At 42.4% G+C, this 20,716-nt stretch overlaps 2 protein-coding genes across 2 annotated transcripts in view; both read right to left on the reverse strand.

Moving 5' to 3' along the window:
• Positions 1-15,732, reverse strand: part of LOC121582457 (bile salt-activated lipase-like) — a 28,411-nt gene extending 12,679 nt beyond the window's left edge. The window contains exon 1 of the mRNA XM_041898251.2: positions 15,718-15,732. The gene's annotated coding sequence lies outside the window, so the exon portion shown is untranslated. The remainder of the gene's footprint in view (positions 1-15,717) is intronic.
• Positions 15,733-15,773: 41 nt separating this feature from the next.
• Positions 15,774-20,430, reverse strand: LOC121582458 (general transcription factor 3C polypeptide 5-like). The gene is made up of 9 exons (XM_045225130.1): positions 20,150-20,430; positions 19,370-19,893; positions 18,847-19,034; positions 18,316-18,459; positions 17,762-17,876; positions 17,537-17,617; positions 17,355-17,440; positions 17,146-17,230; positions 15,774-15,860 (listed from the first exon to the last, which is right to left on the reverse strand). Exons 4-9 carry the CDS (start codon positions 18,457-18,459, stop codon positions 15,856-15,858), a joined length of 516 nt encoding a protein of 171 aa, XP_045081065.1. The 5' UTR covers positions 18,847-19,034; positions 19,370-19,893; positions 20,150-20,430; the 3' UTR covers positions 15,774-15,855.
• Positions 20,431-20,716: the final 286 nt, after the last annotated feature.

A 20,716-nucleotide genomic window follows, 5' to 3' on the forward strand; every position in this document is an offset into this window, starting at 1 on the left:
ATTTTTAAGTAATTAATTTGCATTTTATTGCATGACATAAGTATTTGATACATCAGAAAAGCAGAACTTAATATTTGGTACAAAAACCTTTGTTTGCAATTACAGAGATCATACGTTTCCTGTAGTTCTTGACCAGGTTTGCACACACTGCAGCAGGGATTTTGGCCCACTCCTCCATACAGACCTTCTCCAGATCCTTCAGGTTTCGGGGCTGTCGCTGGGCAATATGGACTTTCAGCTCCCTCCAAAGATTTTCTATTGGGTTCAGGTCTGGAGACTGGCTAGGCCACTCCAGGACCTTGAGATGCTTCTTATGGAGCCACTCCTTAGTTGCCCTGGCTGTGTGTTTCGGGTCGTTGTCATGCTGGAAGACCCAGCCACGACCCATCTTCAATGCTCTTACTGAGGGAAGGAGGTTGTTGGCTAAGATCTCGCGATACATGGCCCCATCCATCCTCCCCTCAATACGGTGCAGTCGTCCTGTCCCCTTTGTAGAAAAGCATCCCCAAAGAATGATGTTTCCACCTCCATGCTTCACGGTTGGGATGGTGTTCTTGGGGTTGTACTCATCCTTCTTCTTCCTCCAAACACGGTGAGTGGAGTTTAAACCAAAAAGCTCTATTTTTGTCTCATCAGACCACATGACCTTCTCCCATTCCTCCTCTGGATCATCCAGATGGTCATTGGCAAACTTTAGATGGGCCTGGAAATGTGCTGGCTTGAGCAGGGGGACCTTGCGTGCGCTGCAGGATTTAAATCCATGACGGCATAGTGTGTTACTAATAGTTTTCTTTGAGACTGTGGTCCCAGCTCTCTTCAGGTCATTGACCAGGTCCTGCCGTGTAGTTCTGGGCTGATCCCTCACCTTCCTCATGATCATTGATGCCCCACGAGGTGAGATCTTGCATGGAGCCCCAGACCGAGGGTGATTGACCGTCATCTTGAACTTCTTCCATTTTCTAATAATTGCGCCAACAGTTGTTGCCTTCTCACCAAGCTGCTTGCCTATTGTCCTGTTGCCCATCCCAGCCATGTGCTGGGTCTACAATTTTATCCCTGATGTCCTTACACAGCTCTCTGGTCTTGGCCATTGTGGAGAGGTTGGAGTCTGTTTGATTGAGTGTGTGGACAGGTGTCTTTTATACAGGTAACAAGTTCAAACAGGTGCAGTTAATGAGTGGAGAACAGGAGGGCTTCTTAAAGAAAAACTAACAGGTCTGTGAGAGCCGGAATTCTTACTGGTTGGTAGGTGATCAAATACTTATGTCATGCAATAAAATGCAAATTAATTATTTAAAAATCATACAATGTGATTTTCTGGATTTTTGTTTTAGATTCCGTCTCTCACAGTTGAAGTGTACCTATGATAAAAATTACAGGCCTCTACATGCTTTGTAAGTAGGAAAACCTGCAAAATCGGCAGTGTATCAAATACTTGTTCTCCCCACTGTATACACACACTATATATACACACATATACACTTATATATACACACATATACAGTGGGGAAAAAAAGTATTTAGTCAGCCACCAATTGTGCAAGTTCTCCCACTTAAAAAGATGAGAGAGGCCTGTAATTGTCATCATAGGTACACATCAACTATGACAGACAAAATGAGGAAAAAAATCCAGAAAATCACATTGTAGGATTTTTTATGAATTTATTTGCAAATTATGGTGGAAAATAAGTATTTGGTCAAAAACAAAAGTTTCTCAATACTTTGTTATATACCCTTTGTTGGCAATGACACAGGTCAAACGTTTTCTGTAAGTCTTCACAAGGTTTTCACACACTGTTGCTGGTATTTTGGCCCATTCCTCCATGCAGATCTCCTCTAGAGCAGTGATGTTTTGGGGCTGTCGCTGGGCAACACGGACTTTCAACTCCCTCCAAAGATTTTCTATGGGGTTGAGATCTGGAGACTGGCTAGGCCACTCCAGTACCTTGAAATGCTTCTTACGAAGCCACTCCTTCGTTGCCCGGGCGGTGTGTTTGGGATCATTGTCATGCTGAAAGACCCAGCCACGTTTCATCTTCAATGCCCTTGCTGATGGAAGGAGGTTTTCACTCAAAATCACACGATACATGGCCCCATTCATTCTTTCCTTTACACGGATCAGTCGTCCTGGTCCCTTTGCAGAAAAACAGCCCCAAAGCATGATGTTTCCACCCCCATGCTTCACAGTAGGTATGGTGTTCTTTGGATGCAACTCAGCATTCTTTGTCCTCCAAACACGACAAGTTCTATTTTGGTTTCATCTGACCATATGACATATGACATATGACATTCTCCCAATCCTCTTCTGGATCATCCAAATGCACTCTAGCAAACTTCAGACGGGCCTGGACATGTACTGGCTTAAGCAGGGGGACACGTCTGGCACTGCAGGATTTGAGTCCCTGGCGGCGTAGTGTGTTACTGATGGTAGGCTTTGTTACTTTGGTCCCAGCTGTCTGTAGGTCATTCACTAGGTCCCCCTGTGTGGCTCTGGGATTTTTGCTCACCGTTCTTGTGATCATTTTGACCCCACGGGGTGAGATCTTGCGTGGAGCCCCAGATCGAGGGAGATTATCAGTGGTCTTGTATGTCTTCCATTTCCTAATAATTGCTCCCACAGTTGATTTCTTCAAACCAAGCTGCTTACCTATTGCAGATTCAGTCTTCCCAGCCTGGTGCAGGTCTACAATTTTGTTTCTGGTGTCCTTTGACAGCTCTTTGGTCTTGGCCATAGTGGAGTTTGGAGTGTGACTGTTTGAGGTTGTGGACAGGTGTCTTTTATACTGATAACAAGTTCAAACAGGTGCCATTAATACAGGTAACGAGTGGAGGACAGAGGAGCCTCTTAAAGAAGAAGTTACAGGTCTGTGAGAGCCAGAAATCTTGCTTGTTTGTAGGTGACCAAATACTTATTTTCCACCATAATTTGCAAATAAATTCATTAAAAATCCTACAATGTGATTTTCTCGGAAAAAAATTCTCAATTTGTCTGTCATAGTTGACGTGTACCTATGATGAAAATTACAGGCCTCTCTCATCTTTTTAAGTGGGAGAACTTGCACAATTGGTGGCTGACTAAATACTTTTTTTCCCCACTGTATGTGTATATATATATATATATATATATATATATATATATATATATATATACATACATACACACACACACACACACACACACACATATATACATATATACACACATACATACACACACACACAGTCAAAAGTTTGGACACCTACTCATTCAAGGGTTTTTCTTTCTTTCTTTTTGATTTTTCTACATTGTAGAATAATAGTGAAGACATCAAAACTATGAAATAACACATGGAATCATGTAGTAGCCAAAAAAGTATTAAACAAAACAAAGTATATTTTATATTTGAAATTCTTCAAAGTAGCCACCCTTTGCCTTGATGACAGCTTTGCACACTCTTGGCATTCTCTTAGAAAAAGGGAGTACTTGCAAGCCGAAGAACACCATCCCAACCGTGAAGCACGGGGTGGCAGCATTATGCTGTGGAGGTGCTTTGCTGCAGGAGGGACTGGTGCACTTGACAAAATAAATGGCATCATGAGGAAGGAAAATTATGTGGATATATTGAAGAAACATCTCATGATATCAGTCAGGAAGTTAAACCTTGGTCGCAAATGGGTCTTCCAAATGGACAATGACCCCAAGCATACTTCCAAAGTTGTGGCAAAATGGCTTAAGGACAACAAAGTCAAGGTATTGGAATGGCCATTACAAAGCCCAGACCTCAATCCTATAGAAAATGTGTGGGCAGAAGTGAAAAAGCATGTGTGAGCAAGGAGGCCTACAAACCTGACTCAGTTACACCAGCTCTGTCAGGAGGAATGGGCCAAAATTCACCCAACTTATTGTGGGAAGCTTGTGGAAGGCTACCCGAAACTTTTAACCCAAGTTAAACAATTTAAAGGCAATGCTACCAAATACTAATTGAGTGTATGTAAACTTCTGACCCACTTGGAATGTGATGAAATAAATAAAAGCTTAAATAAATAATTCTCTCTACTATTATTCTGACATTTAACATTCTTAAAATAAAGTGGTGATCCTAACCTAATTTTTACTAGGATTAAATGTCAGTAATTGTGAAAAACTGAGTTGAAATGTATTTGGCTAAGGTGTATGTAAACTTCCGACTTCAACTGTATATATAAATAAATAAGATGTTCACCCAGAGCCCATTGCATTGCTAAATCATTTGTAGCTCATGTAACTCAATCTATACAATTTATAGATGAGTTATGTCTCAGATAATATGCAGACAGCAAAACAATTGGCATCCTGGTGGATAATAGTACAGGTACAGTGCCTTCAGAAAGTATCCACGCCCCTTGACTTTTTCCACATTTTGTTGTGTTACAAAAGTGGGGTTAAAATAGGTTTTCCCCTTTTATCTACATAACTTTTTCTACATAAAAAACGAATTACAAATAAAACACTAATATATCTTAATTAGATACATATTTAAGTAAAACCTGTAACTAGGCCACTCAGGAACATTCAATGCCGTCTTGGTAAGCTACTCGAGTGTAGATTTGGCTGTTTTAGGGTTATTGTCCTGCTGAAAGTTGAATTAGTCTCAGTGTCTGTTGGAAAGCAGACTGAACCAGCTTTTCCTCTAGGAATTTGCCTGTGCTTAGCTTTATTCAGTTTATATTTTTATCCCCCAAAAAAACTCCCTAGTCCTTGCCGATGACAGGCATACCCATAACATGATGCAGCCACCACCACGCCTGGAAATATGGGGAGTGGTACCCAATGATGCATTGTACTTTCCACAAATAACACTTTGTATTTAGGACAAAAGGTTCATTTCCATGCCATATATTTTGCAGTATTACTTTAGTGCCTTGTTGTTTTGGAATTGTTTTATTTTGTACAGGCTTCCTTCTTTTCACTCTGTCATTTAGATTAGTATTTTGGAGTAACTACGATGTTGTTGAGCCGTCCTCAGTTCTCCCATCACAGTCATTAAACTAAGTAACTGTTTTAAAATCACCATTGGCCTCATGGTGAAATCCCTGAGCGGTTTTCTTTATGTCCGGCAACACAGTTCGGAAAGACGTCTATCTTTGTAGTGACTGGGTGTGTTGATACACCACCCAAAGCCTAATTAACAGCTTCACCATGCGCAATCAGTGCCCTTCTTTGTGAGGCATTGGAAAACTTCCCTGGTCTTTGTTTTTGAAATTCCTTACACGACTGAGGAACCTTACAAATAATTGTATGTGTGGGATACAGAGATGAGGTAGTCATTCATAAAAATCTTGTTAACCACTATTATTGCACACAGAGTGAGTCCATGCAACTTATGTGATTTGTTAAGCAAATGGTTACTCAAACTTATTTAGGCTTGCCATAACAAAGGGGTTGAATACTTTGACTCAAGATATTTCAGCTTTTCATTTTTAATTAATTTGTCTAAAAACCCAATTCCACTTTGACATTATGGGGTATTAGGTGTCGATTAGTGATGAAATCTCAATGTAATACATTATATTCAGGCTGTGAGAAAACAAAATGTGGAAAAAGTCAAGGGGTGTGAATACTTTCTGATGGCAATGTATGTGACCTTGAGCATGGACTGTAGTATCCATGGTGACCGAGTTAGATAGCAGATTTTTGGAGGTGTGTTTCATGTAGCTTTTTCCATTGGTTATGGTTATCTGCACAGCCAGATAAGCTACCCAACTGATAGCTTATTGATAACTGATACACTTCTCCTCAATTGACATTTCCATTGTGGACAATAAAAGGGAAAGATCACTGCTCAACATAAAAAGGGAAACTTCACAATTTTTCAACTTCAAATTCATCTCCAGCACCACCCCAACATCATGTGAAAATGGCGCATTTCTATGTTTTGTAGTAAAACAAATATAGAGAAAGATAAGTGTTTCCAATGACATCAACCAATTAGTAGGCAATGCCTACTCACAATTGGTCAAAAATCAGACAATGTACACTGCTGATGTCATTGGAAACAATTATCTTCTTCATTACAAAACATAGAAACGCACAATTTTCACATACTGTATGTTGATGTTGGGGTGGTGCTGGAGATGAATATGAAGTAGAAATTTTTAAAAGTTTCCCTTTAAACATACTCATTGACACAATTTGCAAACATAAAAAAAGACACAATTGTATGCTTTTACAGTGAATGAAGCAAGTTTGTACAATTCCACAGTCCATTTCTGTCAGGGTAGGGATGGACTGTGTCCATTCTCACATATAATCCAGCATCTGTCTCCATCTCATTGTTACTTCCCTCTGACGGATGAAACTCATCTTCCCCTTCATCACCATCTTTTCCACTCTCTGGGGCCTTTTGCCTGGTAGCAAAACATTCAGGCCCAGAAGGGTATGGTGCTGCAGAAAACACAGATATAAGGTATCAATGATGGACGTCGTAGACAAAACTTAAACATGAATTTGTTAAAAGAACCCCACCAGAGGGCAATGCCAACCTTATTAGGATGTAATTCCTGTCCTATAGCGGAAATTCTCGTTTAGGTTCCACCTCCGAAGAATGACGCAGGCTGCTAAATACATATTCATGAATTGGGGGTGGGAACGGTGGTGATTTCCATGTGGAGTGGAGAAATAACAACAAGTAGGGCACTGACAGCTGTAAGTGTAGTTAGCTAGCATGCTAACCTTATGTAGCTAGCTAGCATACTAACCTTCTGTAGTTAGCTAGCATACTAACTTTATGTAGCTAGCTAATGTTATCAGCTGTTGCTACACCGTATTGAAAAGATTAGCCAGCTGGCTAGACTATGGATTGGTCAGGAGCTGGATTCGTCATAAGCATTTAGGGAAAACTTCACCACAGATGGAAAGGGGAACCAGTATCTTTGACTTTGCCATCTATTGTTATCTCAAAAGTTTTGGCATCTTCCATAAATTGCTGCCGCAAATACGCCATAGAAATAAGTGTAATATGGATAGACAAATATTTAATGATTTCGACTAGAGATACGTTTTTCTACATTATAATGGACATAGTGCAACCTTTGGTAGACTGCTAACAGGCTATTCGGCTGCGCTACAGCAACGCCATGTCAGCCTGTGCTCATCCCATGTTTCTCACAGCTAGGGTAAGTGAAATGATGGGCTACAATGACTTTGCTCATGATGCACGCCGCAAATTATATGGAGCAACACACTGAGCGCATCAGACACGAAACACCAATACAAATATTACAGCACAAAATAGATAAACAAGTTTGTGGAATTTTTTTCACGGGTGCCTTTTCATTATAGGATAGACACTTGTGATTCTAGTTGCACCAATCAAAGCAGTGGAGCATGGTCAAAACCATTCATCTTGTGGCGACGGGGTTCCAAAATGCAATCATATCACACGCAATTTTACCAAATATACAGTACCTTCAGAAAGTATTCACACCCCTTGATTTTTTTCCACATTTTGTTGTGTTACAAAGTGGGATTAAAATGGATTTGTAATTTCTTGTCAACGATCTACACAAAATACTCTAATGTCAAGGTGGAAGAAAATTATAACATTTGTAAAGAATGCATGAAAAATAAAAACACTAATGTATCTTTATAAGTACTCAACCCCCTGAGTCAATCCATGTTAGAATCACCTTCACAGCGATTACAGCTGTGAGTCTTTCTGGGTAAGAGCTTTGCCCACCTGGACTGTACAATATTTGCACATTATTCAAGCTCTGTCAAGTTGGTTGTTCAAATAATAATCATTGTAAATAGTCCGGGTGGCCATTTATTAATTAATTGTTCAACAGTCCTTTGGCTTGGGGGTAGAAGCTGTTAAGGAGCCTTTTGGTCCTAGACTTGACGCTCCGGTACCGCTTGCCGTACGTTAGCAGAGAGAACAGTCTATGACTTGGGTGACTGGAGTCTTTGACAATTTTTTGGCCTTTCCTCTGATCATTGCGAGACAGCCATTTTCAAGTCTTGCCATAGATTTTCAAGCCGATTTATGTCAAAACTGTAACTAGGCCAATCAGGAACATTCAACGTCGTCTTGGTAAGCAACTCCAGTGTATATCTGTCCCTCTGTCGTAGCCGGCCGTGACCGGGAGACCCATGGGGCGGCGCACAATTGGCCCAGCGTTGTCCAGGGTAGGGGAGGGAATGACCGGCAGGGATGTAGCTCAGTTGGTAGAGCATGGCGTTTGCAACGCCAGGGTTGTGGGTTCGATTCCCACGGGGGTATGAAAAATTAATAAAAAAATAAAAAAATAATGTATGCACTCACTAACTGTAAGTCGCTCTGGATAAGAGCGTCTGCTAAATGACTAAAATGTAAAATGTTTTAGGTTATTGTCCTGCTGAAAAGGTGAATTTGTCGCTTTGTATTGAGGACATGAAGTTCACCTCTTTGCCACATTTTTTGCAGTTTTACTTTACTGCCTTATTGAAAACAGGATACATGTTTTAGAATATTTTTTAAATTCTGTACAGGCGTCCTTCTTCTCACTCTGTCAATTAGAGTTTTCTCCTATCACAGCCTTTAAACTCTAACTGTTTTAAAGTCACCACTGGCCTCATGGTGAAATCCCTGAGCGGTTCCCCTTCTCTCCGAGTTAGGAAGGACGCCTGTATCTTTGTAGTGACTGGGAGTATTGATACACCATCTAATGTGTAATTAATAACTTGCTCAAAGGGATATTCAATGTCTGCTTTTAAAAAAAGAATTACCGTACCCATCTACCAATAGATGCCCTTTGCGAGGCATTGGAAAACCTCCCTGGTCTTTGTGGTTGAATCGACTGAGGGACCTTACAGATGATTGTATGTGTGGGGTACAGAGATGAGGTAGTCATTCAAAAATCATGTTAAACACTATTATTGCACCATGTAACTTATTATGTGACTTGTTAAGCATATTTTTACTCCTGAACATATTTAGGCTTGCCATAAAGGGGTGGAATACTTATTGACTCAGGACATTTTAGCTTTTCATTTTAAATTAATGTGTTTAAAAAAAAAATTAAAACACAATTCCACTTTTACATTATGGGGTTTTGTGTGTAGGCCAGTGACAAACAATCTACATTTAATCAATTTTAAATTCAGGCTGTAACACAACAAAATGTGGAAAAAGTCAAGGGGTATGAATACTTTCTGAAGGCACTGTATATTTTTAATACAGATTAGCGCAAATATAAGTGAAACTTGACACATTTTCTAATGGATTATCATAATTTGCTGGTAAAAAAGTGGATGTGCAAAAAGATAAGTTTGCACACCCTATTTATATTGCTTGCGAAGAGGAAGAACTTTGCTGGTGTTTCTGATTAATAAACAATGCCATGCTGGTGGGTGGTAACATTCAAATAGACTGAAAACTATTAGCACCTCATATCATAGGGGAAATGCACGGCATTGGCACAGAAAATATCCGAAGTTAACACTTTGGATTTCCCAATTCAACACCAGATATATCATACTTTTACTAAAAACGATGACTTCTTGACTTAAATCGTTGTGCAACATCATGAGTAAGCTATGGGCATCGTCTTTCAGCTGAAAAAAGGTGAATTTAACAGAAGTCAACAAGTCAACGGCACATACACTACAGACAGCCAGCGAACCTTATTTCATGGATAATTAGTTTCCATGTAATCTAGGGCTGGGAATTGCCAGGGACTTCACGATACGATATTATCACGATAACTAGCTGCCGAAACAATATATAATGCTATTCTCACAATTCTATATGGTATTGCGATTTTATTGCAATTTGATGTTCCAAACATATTGCTCAATGGACAGTTTGTTAGGTACACACATCTAGTACCAGGTCGGACACCCCTGTAGCCATGAAGGGAGGAACCTGGTCAGCAACAGTGTTCAGATATTCTGTGGTGTTCAAACGTTGCTTAATTGCTATCAAGGGACCTAACGTGTGCCAGGCAAACGTTCCCCACACCATTACGCCACCGCCACCAGCCTGTACCGTTGACATCAGGTAGGATGGGGCCATGGACTCATGCTGCTTACACCAAATCCTGACTCTGCCATCAGCATGATGCAACAGGAACCGGGATTTGTCGGACCAGGCAATGTTTTTCCACTCCTCAAATTGTCCAGTGTTGGTGACCGCTTGACCACTGGAGCCGCTTGTTCTTGTGTTTAGCCGATAGGAGTGGAACCCGATGTGGTTGTCTGTTGCAATAGCCCATCCGTGACAGGGACCGACGAGTTGTGCGTTCCAAGATGCCGTTCTGCCCACCACTGTTGTAATGCGCCGTTATTTGCCTGTTTGTGGCCTGCCTGATTCTTGCCATCCTCCTTCAACCTCTCTCATCAACTAACTGTTTTTGCCCACAGGACTGCTGCTGGTTGGATATTTTATATTTGTCGCACCATTCTCTGTAAACCTTAGACACTGTCGTAAGTGAAAAGCTCAAGAGGCCGACCATTTCTGAGATACTGGAACCGGCATGCCTAGCACCGACGATCATACCATGCTCAAAGTCGCTTAGGTCACTCGTTTTGCCCATTCTAACGTTCATTCGAACAGTAAATGACTGCCTCGATGTCTGTCTGCCTGCTTTATATAGCAAGCCAGGCCACATGACTCACTGTCTATATGAGCAAACCATTTTTGTGAATGGGGTGGTGTACCTAATAAACTGGCCACAGTGCATGTTTGCTGCAGACAGACAAGAGAAAACATGAGGAAATTAATTTTGATCAGTCATGGAAATAAAATTGCTGAAAACATGTTGGCTTACAAAAAAAAATTAAGATGGGGAACCATCTGGAGTTTTAGCACTGGTACAGCCAACCAGCGCTAGCTAAACTGTCAACTAGATTATTTATGCTGTCAACTAGATTATTTATGCATTTCTTCTATTGATTTACTATATCACTAATGTGTATACTGCAATTTCAGAGTGAATATTATATAGTTGAGTCTTTAGCTCTAAATTAGGCATACAGTGGCTTGCGAAAGTATTCACCCCCCTTGGCATTTTTCCTATTTTGTTGCCTTACAACCTGCATTAAAATTGATTTTTGGGGGGTTTGTCTCATTTGATTTACACAACATGCCTACCACTTTGAAGATGCAAAATATTTTTTGTGGTGAAACAAACAAGAAATAAGACAAAAAACGGAAAACTTGAGCGTGCATAACTATTCAACCCCCCAAAGTCAATACTTTGAAGAGCCACCTTTTGCAGCAATTACAGCTGCAAGTCTCTTGGGGTATGTCTCTATAAGCTTGGCTCATCTAGTCACTGGGATTTTTGCCCATTCTTCAAGGCAAAACTGCTCCAGCTCCTTCAAGTTGGATGGGTTCCACTGGTGTACAGCAATCTTTAAGTCATACCACAGATTCTCAATTGGATTGAGGTCTGGGCTTTGACTAGGCCATTCCAAGACATTTAAATGTTTCCCCTTAAACCACTCAAGTGTTGCTTTAGCAGAATGCTTAGGGTCATTGTCCTGCTGGAAGGTGAACCTCCATCCCAAATCTCTGGAAGACTGAAACAGGTTTCCCTCAACAATTTCCCTGTATTTAGCGCCATCCATCATTCCTTAAAATTCTGACCAGTTTCCCAGTCCCTGCCGATGAAAAACATCCCCACAGCATAATGCTGCCACCACCATGCTTCACTGTGGGAATGGTGTTCTCGGGGTGATGAGAGGTGTTGGGTTTGCACCAGACATAGCGTTTTCCTTGATGGCTAAAAAGCTCAATTTTAGTCTCATCTGACCAGAGTACCTTCTTCCATGTTTGGGGAGAATTGGTTGCACCAGATCTTATTTAGGGGCTTCATAGCAAAGGGGGTGAATACATACAGTATCTCACAAAAGTGAGTACACCCCTCACGTTTTTGTAAATATTTGTGTATATCTTTTCATGTGACAACACTGAAGAAATGACACTTTGCTACAATGTAAAGTAGTGAGTGTACAGCTTGTATAACAGTGTAAATTTGCTGTCCCTTCAAAATAACTCAACACACAGCCATTAATGTCTAAACCGCTGGCAACAAAAGTGAGTACACCCCAAAGTGAAAATGTCCAAATTGTGCCCAATTAGCCATTTTCCCTCCCCGGTGTCATGTGACTTGTTAGTGTTACAAGGTCTCAGGTGTGAATGGGGAGCAGGTGTGTTAAATTTGGTGTCATCGCTCTCATGCTCCCTCATACTGGTCACTGGAAGTTCAACATGCACCTCATGGCAAAGAACTCTCTGAGGATCTGAAAAAAAGAATTGTTGCTCTACATAAAGATGGCCTGGGCTATAAGAAGATTGCCAAGACCCTGAAACTGAGCTGCAGCACAGTGGCCAAGACCATACAGCGGTTTAACAGGACAGGTTCCACTCAGAACAGGCCTCGCCATGGTCGACCAAAGAAGTTGAGTGCACGTGCTCAGCGTCATATCCAGAGGTTGTCTTTGGGAAAAAGACGTATGAGTGCTGCCAGCATTGCTGCAGAGGTTGAAGGGGTGGGGGGTCAGCCTGTTAGTGCTCAGACCATACGCCGCACACTGCATCAAATTGGTCTGCATGGCTGTCGTCCCAGAAGGAAACCTCTTCTAAAGATGATGCACAAGAAAGCCCGCAAACAGTTTGCTGAAGACAAGCAGACTAAGGACATGGATTACTGGAACCATGTCCTGTGGTCTGAGGAGACCAAGATACTTATTTGATTCAAATGGTGTCAAGCGTGTGTGGCGGCAACCAGGTGAGGAGTACAAAGACAAGTGTGTCTTGCCTACAGTCAAGCATGGTGGTGGGAGTGTCATGGTCTGGGGCTGCATGAGTGCTGCCGGCACTGGGGAGCTACAGTTCATTGAGGGAACCATGAATGCCAACATGTACGGTGACATACTGAAGCAGTGCATGATCCCCTCCCTTCAGAGACTGGGCCGCAGGGCAGTATTCCAACATGATAACGACCCCAAACACACCTCCAAGATGACCACTGCCTTGCTAAAGAAGCGGAGGGTAAAGGTGATGGACTGGCCAAGCATGTCTCCAGACCTAAACCCTATTGAGCATCTGTGGGGCATCCTCAAATGGAAGGTGGATGAGTGCAAGGTCTCTAACATCCACCAGCTCCGTGATGTCGTCATGGAGGAGTGGAAGAGGACTCCAGTGGCAACCTGTGAAGCTCTGGTGAACTCCATGCCCAAGAGGGTTAAGGCAGTGCTGGAAAATGATGGTGGCCACACAAAATATTGACACTTTGGGCCCAATTTTGTTGCCAGCGGTTTAGACATTAATGGCTGTGTGTCGTGTTATTTTGAGGGGACAGCAAATGTACACTGTTATACAAGCTGTACACTCACTACTTTACATTGTAGCAAAGTGTCATTTCTTCAGTGTTGTCACATGAAAAGATATACTCAAATATTTACAAAAATGTGAGGGGTGTACTCACTTTTGTGAGATACTGTATGCACGCACCACTTTTCCGTTATTTATTTTTTTAGAATTGTTTTCATTTCACTTCACCAATTTGAACTATTTTGTGTATGTTCATTACATGAAGTCCAAATAAAAATCCATTTAAATTACAGGTTGTAATGCAACAAAGGAGGAAAAACGCCAAGGGGGATGAATAATTTTGCAAGGCACTGTATATATCAAATCATTGTTTGATATCAAGAGGGATTGATATAGATAAAGCAAGTGATTTATGTAGATACAGTGAGGGAAAAAAGTATTTGATCCCCTGCTGATTTTGTATGTTTGCCCACTGACAAAGACATGATCAGTCTATAATTTTAAATGGTAGGTTTATTTGAACAGTGAGACAGAATAACAACAAAAAAATCCAGAAGAACGCATGTCAAAAATGTTATAAATTGATTTGCATTTTAATGAGGGAAATAAGTATTTGACGCCCTCTTAATCAGAAAGATTTCTGGCTCCCAGTTGTCTTTTATACAGGTAACGAACTGAGATTAGGAGCACACTCTTAAAGGGAGTGCTCATAATCTCATCTTGTTACCTGTATAAAAGACACCTGTCCACAGAAGCAATCAATCAATCAGATTCCAAACTCTCCACCATGGCCAAGACCAAAGAGCTCTCCAAGGATGTCAGGGACAAGATTGTAGACCTACACAAGGCTGGAATGGGCTACAAGACCATCGCCAAGCAGCTTGGTGAGAAGGTGACAACAGTTGGTGCGATTATTCGCAAATGGAAGAAACACAAAAGCACTGTCAATGTCCCTCTGCCTGGGGCTCCGTGCAAGATCTCACCTCGTGGAGTTGCAATGATCATGAGAACGGTGAGGAATCAGCCCAGAATTACACGGGAGGATCTTGTCAATGATCTCAAGGCAGCTTGGACCATAGTCACCAAGAAAACAATTGGTAACACACAACGCCGTGAAGGACTGAAATCCTGCAGCGCCAGCAAGCACATATACAGGCCCGTCTGAAGTTTGCCAATGAACATCTGAATGATTCAGAGGAGAACTGGATGAAAGCGTTGTGGTCAGATGAGACCAAATCGAGCTCTTTGGCATCAACTCAACTCGCCGTGTTTGGAGGAGGAATAATGCTGCTATTGACCCCAAGAACACCATCCCCACCGTCAAACATGGAGGTGGAAACATTATGCTTTGGGGGTGTTTTTCTGCTAAGGGAACAGGACAACTTCACCGCATCAACGGAACGATGGACGGGGCCATGTACCGTCAAATCTTGGGTGAGAACCTCCTTCCCTCAGCCATGGCATTGAAAATGGGTCGTGGATGGGTATTCCAGCATGACAATGACCCAAAACACACGGCCAAGGCAACAAAGGAGTGGCTCAAGAAGAAGCACATTAAGGTCCTGGAGTGGCCTAGCCAATCTCCGGACATTAATCCCATAGAAAATCTGTGGAGGGAGCTGAAGGTTTGAGTTGCCAAACGTCAGCCTCAAAATCTTAATGACTCGGAGAAGATCTGCAAAGAGGAGTGGGACAAAATCCCTCCTGAGATGTGTGCAAACCTGGTGGCCAACTACAAGAAACATCTGACCTCTGTGATTGCCAACAAAGGTTTTGCCACCAAGTACTAAGTCATGTTTTGCAGGGGGGTCAAATACTTATTTCCCTCATTAAAATGCAAATCAATTTATAACATTTTTGACATGTGTTTTTCTGGATTTTTTTGTTGTTATTCTGTCTCTCACTGTTCAAATAAACCTACCATTAAAATTATAGACTGATAATTTCTTTGTCAGTGGGCAAACGTACAAAATCAGCAGGGGATCAAATACTTTTTTCCCCTCACTGTACATGTCTAGGGCAACAAGAAATGACAGTAGAGAAGCTGCATGTATCTAATTATAGCAAGTTGACTAACAAAATATCCTACCAAATGTCGGAAATAAGAACAATATATAAATTAGGCTTAAAACCCCTAAATATCAAAATTAGGCTTTTTGCCGCACCACCTGTCAAAAAATAATTATGGCATCTCTGCTTCACATCTGAACATTAATAAAGAGCAGCTTGCCTTGTGGGAAGGACTGTAGTCATCCCTTGTGTATTGTAACAGTTTAATCCTAGTGTTTGAAATTCTCCTGCACTTCAACCCACACTCAAAACCATCTGTTTTTAAATAACTACTCCCCATGGACTGGTATCTGACCCACTCCGTGGTTTGACTCCAGGCCAGGTTGGCCATAGGCGAGTGCCGCGTCAGTGTTACAGAGAGAGGTCTTACCTGGCCTCTTGGCGCGGATGACCTGCTTGATCATGGAGGACATGATATCTCGGAGGTCATCAGCGGTGTGGGACAGACACCAGCCGTCCCTCTCGTCACACCCCTCCTCCTGGCCATCGTTCCGATGAATCACGTTTCTTATGCTGAGCCAGGAGCAGAGTCATAACATTAGACACAAACAGACAACAAAATGCAGAGATCTTTGCCACTTCTACTCTATGGGCAATTCCAAATGAGATTGGCCCAAAGATATTTCTGATGTTTTGGATCTTTCCATTGAAAGGTAATTTGGGGGAAGGATGTTAGGCATATCTTTGAAGTCTGTATCCACAATGATTATTGAGAAGTAATTGACCAAAATTGGGAAATGTGACATTTTGGCCTTACCCACACCACCTTTTAGACACTATAACGATGAGTCTGTAGAGGCTAAACAGAACAAAAATATAAACGCAACATGTAAAGTCTTGGTCCCATGTTCATGAGCTGGAATAAAAGATCCCAGAAATGTTCCATAAGCACAAAAAGATAATTTCTCTCAAGTTTTGGGCACTAATGTGTTTAGATCCCTCTTAGTGAGCATTTCTCCTTTGCCAAGATAATCCATCCACCTGACAGGTGTGGCATATCAAGAAGCTGATTAAACAGAGTGATCATTACACAGGTGCACCTTGTGCTGGGGACAATAAAAGGCCACTCTAAAATGTGCAGTTTTGTCACACAGCACAATGCCATAGATATCTCAAGTTTTGAAGGAGAATGCAATTGGCATCCTGACTACAGGAATCTCCACTGGAGCAGTTGCCAGATAATGAATGTTCATTTCTCTACCATAAGCTGCCTCCAATGTTGTTTTAGAGAATTTGGCAGTACCTCCAACCGACCTCACAACTGCAGAACACGTGTAACCACACCAGCCCAGGACCTCCACATCCGGCTTCTTCAGCTGCGGGATCGTCTGAGACCAGCCACCCGGACAGCTGATGAAACTGAGTAGTATTTATGTCTGTAATAAAGCCCTTTTGTGGGGAAAAACTCATTCTGATTCATTTATGGATTTCACATGACTGGGCAGGGGCGCAGCCATGGGTGGGCCTGGGAGGGCATAGGCCCACCCACTGAGGAGCCAGGCCCACCCATGGCTGCGCCCCTGCCCAGTCATGTGAAATCCATAAATGATGGCCTAATTTATTTATTTCAATTGACTGATATCCGTATATGAACTGTAACTCAGTAAAACCATTGAAATTGTTGCATGTTGCGTTTATATTTTTCTTCAGCCATTATTAACATCACAAATGTTTAGGTATCTTAAGATGAATGCACTAACTGTAAGTCGCTCTGGATAAGAGCGTCTGCTAAATTACTTAAATGTAAATAAATATATTTGGGCCAATGGTATCGCCCATATTCCATGTTGGATTCTACCTCTGCACGTCCAGATCACAGAGCTGGTAGAACATTTGCCTGTGGGGGGGCAGGGTTCCATCTCTCGAAATATGTACGACGACTCCTGGACAAACAGGAGACAGGGGAGTTAGCATGTGAGGTCTTATTACTGTATCATTATTCTTATATGTACAGTGTTAACATGTAGAGCGTGTGAATAAGTTGTGGGAAAGTCTTTAGTCCAATACCTTGAGCTGGTACCTGGTTATATTAGCATTACGTCCACCGGCAGGGCCCTCAGGGGCTAAATCTGTAACATTAGCAGCCTGTTGAACTGAACAACGAAGAGGGACATTAGCGAGACAATCATCACTAAGACACACACCCAGTCACACACAAATACACACAGACTCCATGCCCAGTTGCTCACCTGCTTTGTTGAGTGTGATTGGCAGGGTATAGTTGAACGTGCTCCTCTTGGCCTTCACTGGCATGTCATTTATAGTATATCCTAAAGACAGTCACATGGGGGAAACAGACAGGGTCTCATAAAACAAAGCATGAGGACTGTATTAACAAAGGCTGTGGGATTCAATTGTATTGTGTCCCTTCAGATTAGTTTGAACCAAACCTCGACCCTGCCCCCACTCCTCACCGTGCTTGGTACTGCAGCGGATCCTGAAGTCCAGCACCTGGTATTTCTTGGTCTCTGTTGTTTTGCAGGGGTCGTTGCCAAACCTCACCCAGAGGCTCCTCCAGGGGCATGTCACCTTAGAGGAAACACATGTCAGGTTTGGATGGAATTTGAGTTTATTATGAGGACTTTGCTTTAATTTCATATCAAGTTGATTAAATAAGTCACTTTTTGTTTCTCTTCTTTCTCCTTCTCTCTATTAACCACTTCACAAGATTTTCAATTTAAGTGAATTCTGGAATTATACACGACATGGCATGTAAATTCAGAGATTTCATTTTTTTGCCAGAATTTTTGCCGGCCCACCCCAACCCGAATCGTATGACACTACCTTAAGTCAAAATCAGTAAGTTTTCGATTTTAACAACAACTAACCTTTAATTCATTACATTTTCATATCTTTAATCAAAAGTGAGAGAAGCAATAAATACATTTACTCAAATTGTCTTTTTCAAATTATCTCCAAAAAGTTTGTATATTGTCCCATACAATAACACCATTGCAATTCCCCCTACCCCGACTTTGAATACCACTGGCGGTCTAGATCTCCTTTCCATATAGTAGGCCACGATAGGGAGCAGCAGCTTGAGTTTATCAGGGTGGATGTCCAGGTTGGCCTTGACCGCGTTCCGGGACCAGATGGGCCGGCTCTCAAACATCTACACACAGTGTGGTTTGGGAAAAGATAACACAGAGGGGACATCAAAGCTATGTACGCAACATTAAGTAACACTTTCTATGTGTACATTTTCCATGGGCAAATACTGTAGGAACATCATCTGTATATGGTGATGTAAAGAGGCTAAATCATAGAGAAAATACAAACTAGCATAAGTAAACACTTGAGTGCAATAGGAGAAAAAAGAAAGGATCAAACTGACAAAAAAGTTATGTTCCTATGCATCTGTGTTAAACAATAATACTAAAACGTTTTAAACGTGAAAACAGCATCCCTTGTGTGTGACCGGTTCATGCAGACTTCACAATGGCTTGTAAAACAAGTAACAGAGAAACAACCTCAGAAGCCCAATGCAAAGTGTACTGACTTTTTTTCATTTGTTCCCTCTGTCACTGGGGTGAACACACACCCTCTTCCAGTTGACCTTGGCAGCCTCCAGGGGGGCCATGGGGACGTTCTGGCCGTCAAAGTTGAGGAAAATGGCGTTGTGAGGCCGACGTGCTCGACTCAAACCAATCACATTATCCCTGGATACTGTCGGGGGACAATAGCCTTCTTTGCACAGAAGACAAGTCCACAATGGTTTAGCTAAACTTAATCAATACAGAAATATATTGGCATGGCACCCCTATGGGTTGTCCAATGGCCACATCTATTAGCACCTGCATCTTTATAACTAAATAAGGGGATTCCTGTCTTCCTCCTGTTGTTGAACACGCCGTTGTGTAACGTTATTGGGGGTGGGGGATCCTAATGCATTACTACTGACACACTACATAACATGTTGATGTCCACTGGCATAATTGTTCCTGAGCTGAACACACGACCTCTGATGAGGGTGAAACTGTGTGTAGTGTTGCTCCCACGCCTGCCCCAGTGCACCTGCTTACTTGTGTTGGATTTCAGGTCGGTAGTTGTAGTCCACAGCACTGTCCAGGCGAGAGAAGATGGGTGGAGGAAGGAAGAGGGGCACCGGCTGCTCAAAGAACTCATTATTCTCTGGTTTATGCAAGATTATCTTATTGTAGTGGGATGTATGTGAGCCGACCTTTGCTGAATGCACCGCAAGATACTGGAAGTCAGCCATCCCTGCAACAATAAACAAATGTACAACATACATCAACAAATAGACAATGAAGAGTAATAACAGCACAGATCAAAGTAGGGAGGCAATGGGAAGGAATCACACAGTGATATAATGGGGTCAAGTGTTTGGAGTTTAAGAGTATGTTGTCCCAATGACACCCAGGACGTCCATGTTGATTTGGGCTTCCTTGGAGTTGCCTTTGCGCACCCTCCTTTTCACGCGCAGCAGCAGGTTGGTGGATGGGAAACAGTTTCCACAGACAGGGTGGCAGAACGGGTCCTGGGGACGAAAGCGCAGCTCCAACCGCCTGCTGGGGTCAGCATAGGTCTGTGGAGAAACACTTCCTGTTTAGTTTATCATAGTCAACAGAACAATACAAATGGTGGTGGTGAGTATGGGAACAACATATCATGTGAGCAGGTAGGCATAGCTGCACTAGCTAGCTAGCGCCTCAGTACAGTAAACAAATACGGTGTGAATTATAACATAGCTCATCAAGACTAGCTAGCTATAACGTTACATGCATAAACATAGCAAGCTGACTAGTCGCGCATGCATTGATTGACGTGTGTAGGTTGCTCACCTTGGACACCCCTTGAACACCCCCAATAGTTTCCAGCATCTTGTCCACATTGGAGATAATCCCTGGATATTTCACACAGACGAGTTTATTGTCCTCTGATAGGGAAAGAGTCGCCGAGCTCCCAGGCACACCACCGACAGTGGTAGCTTCATCGCCTGCGCTGCCCGAGCCGGTTCTCTCTTTCATTGTCAAATTCTAATCGTCCAGCCACCGACTGGCAAAAAGTGCTCTTCACTGACGAGTCGCGGTTTTCTCTCACCAGGGGTGATGGTCGGATTTGCGTTTATCGTCGAAGGAATGAGCGTTACACCGAGGCCTGTACTCTGGAGCGGGATCGATTTGGAGGTGGAGGGTCCGTCATGGTCTGGGGCGGTGTGTCACAGCATCATCGGACTGAGCTTGTTGTCATTGCAGGCAATCTCAATGCTGTGCGTTACAGGGAAGACATCCTCCTCCCTTATGTGATACCCTTCCTGCAGGCTCATCCTGACATGACCCTCCAGCATTACAATGCCACCAGCCATACTGCTCGTTCTGTGTGTGATTTCCTGCAAGACAGGAATGTCA

The sequence above is a fragment of the Coregonus clupeaformis genome, chromosome 15 (genome assembly GCF_020615455.1).
Source record: "Coregonus clupeaformis isolate EN_2021a chromosome 15, ASM2061545v1, whole genome shotgun sequence".
Taxonomy (NCBI): Eukaryota; Metazoa; Chordata; class Actinopteri; order Salmoniformes; family Salmonidae; genus Coregonus; species Coregonus clupeaformis.

Bases quoted from the DNA above. Each gene is read 5' to 3' on its own strand.
- LOC121582458 (XM_045225130.1), bottom strand. From the start codon at position 18,459: ATGTTTGAGAGCCGGCCCATCTGGTCCCGGAACGCGGTCAAGGCCAAC. The intron at 17,618-17,761 runs GTGAGGAGTGGG...GACTGTCTTTAG, and splicing joins CCGCTGCAGTACCAAGCACG to GATATACTATAAATGACATG. The intron at 17,441-17,536 runs GTGAGCAACTGG...TTCGTTGTTCAG, and splicing joins AATCACACTCAACAAAGCAG to TTCAACAGGCTGCTAATGTT.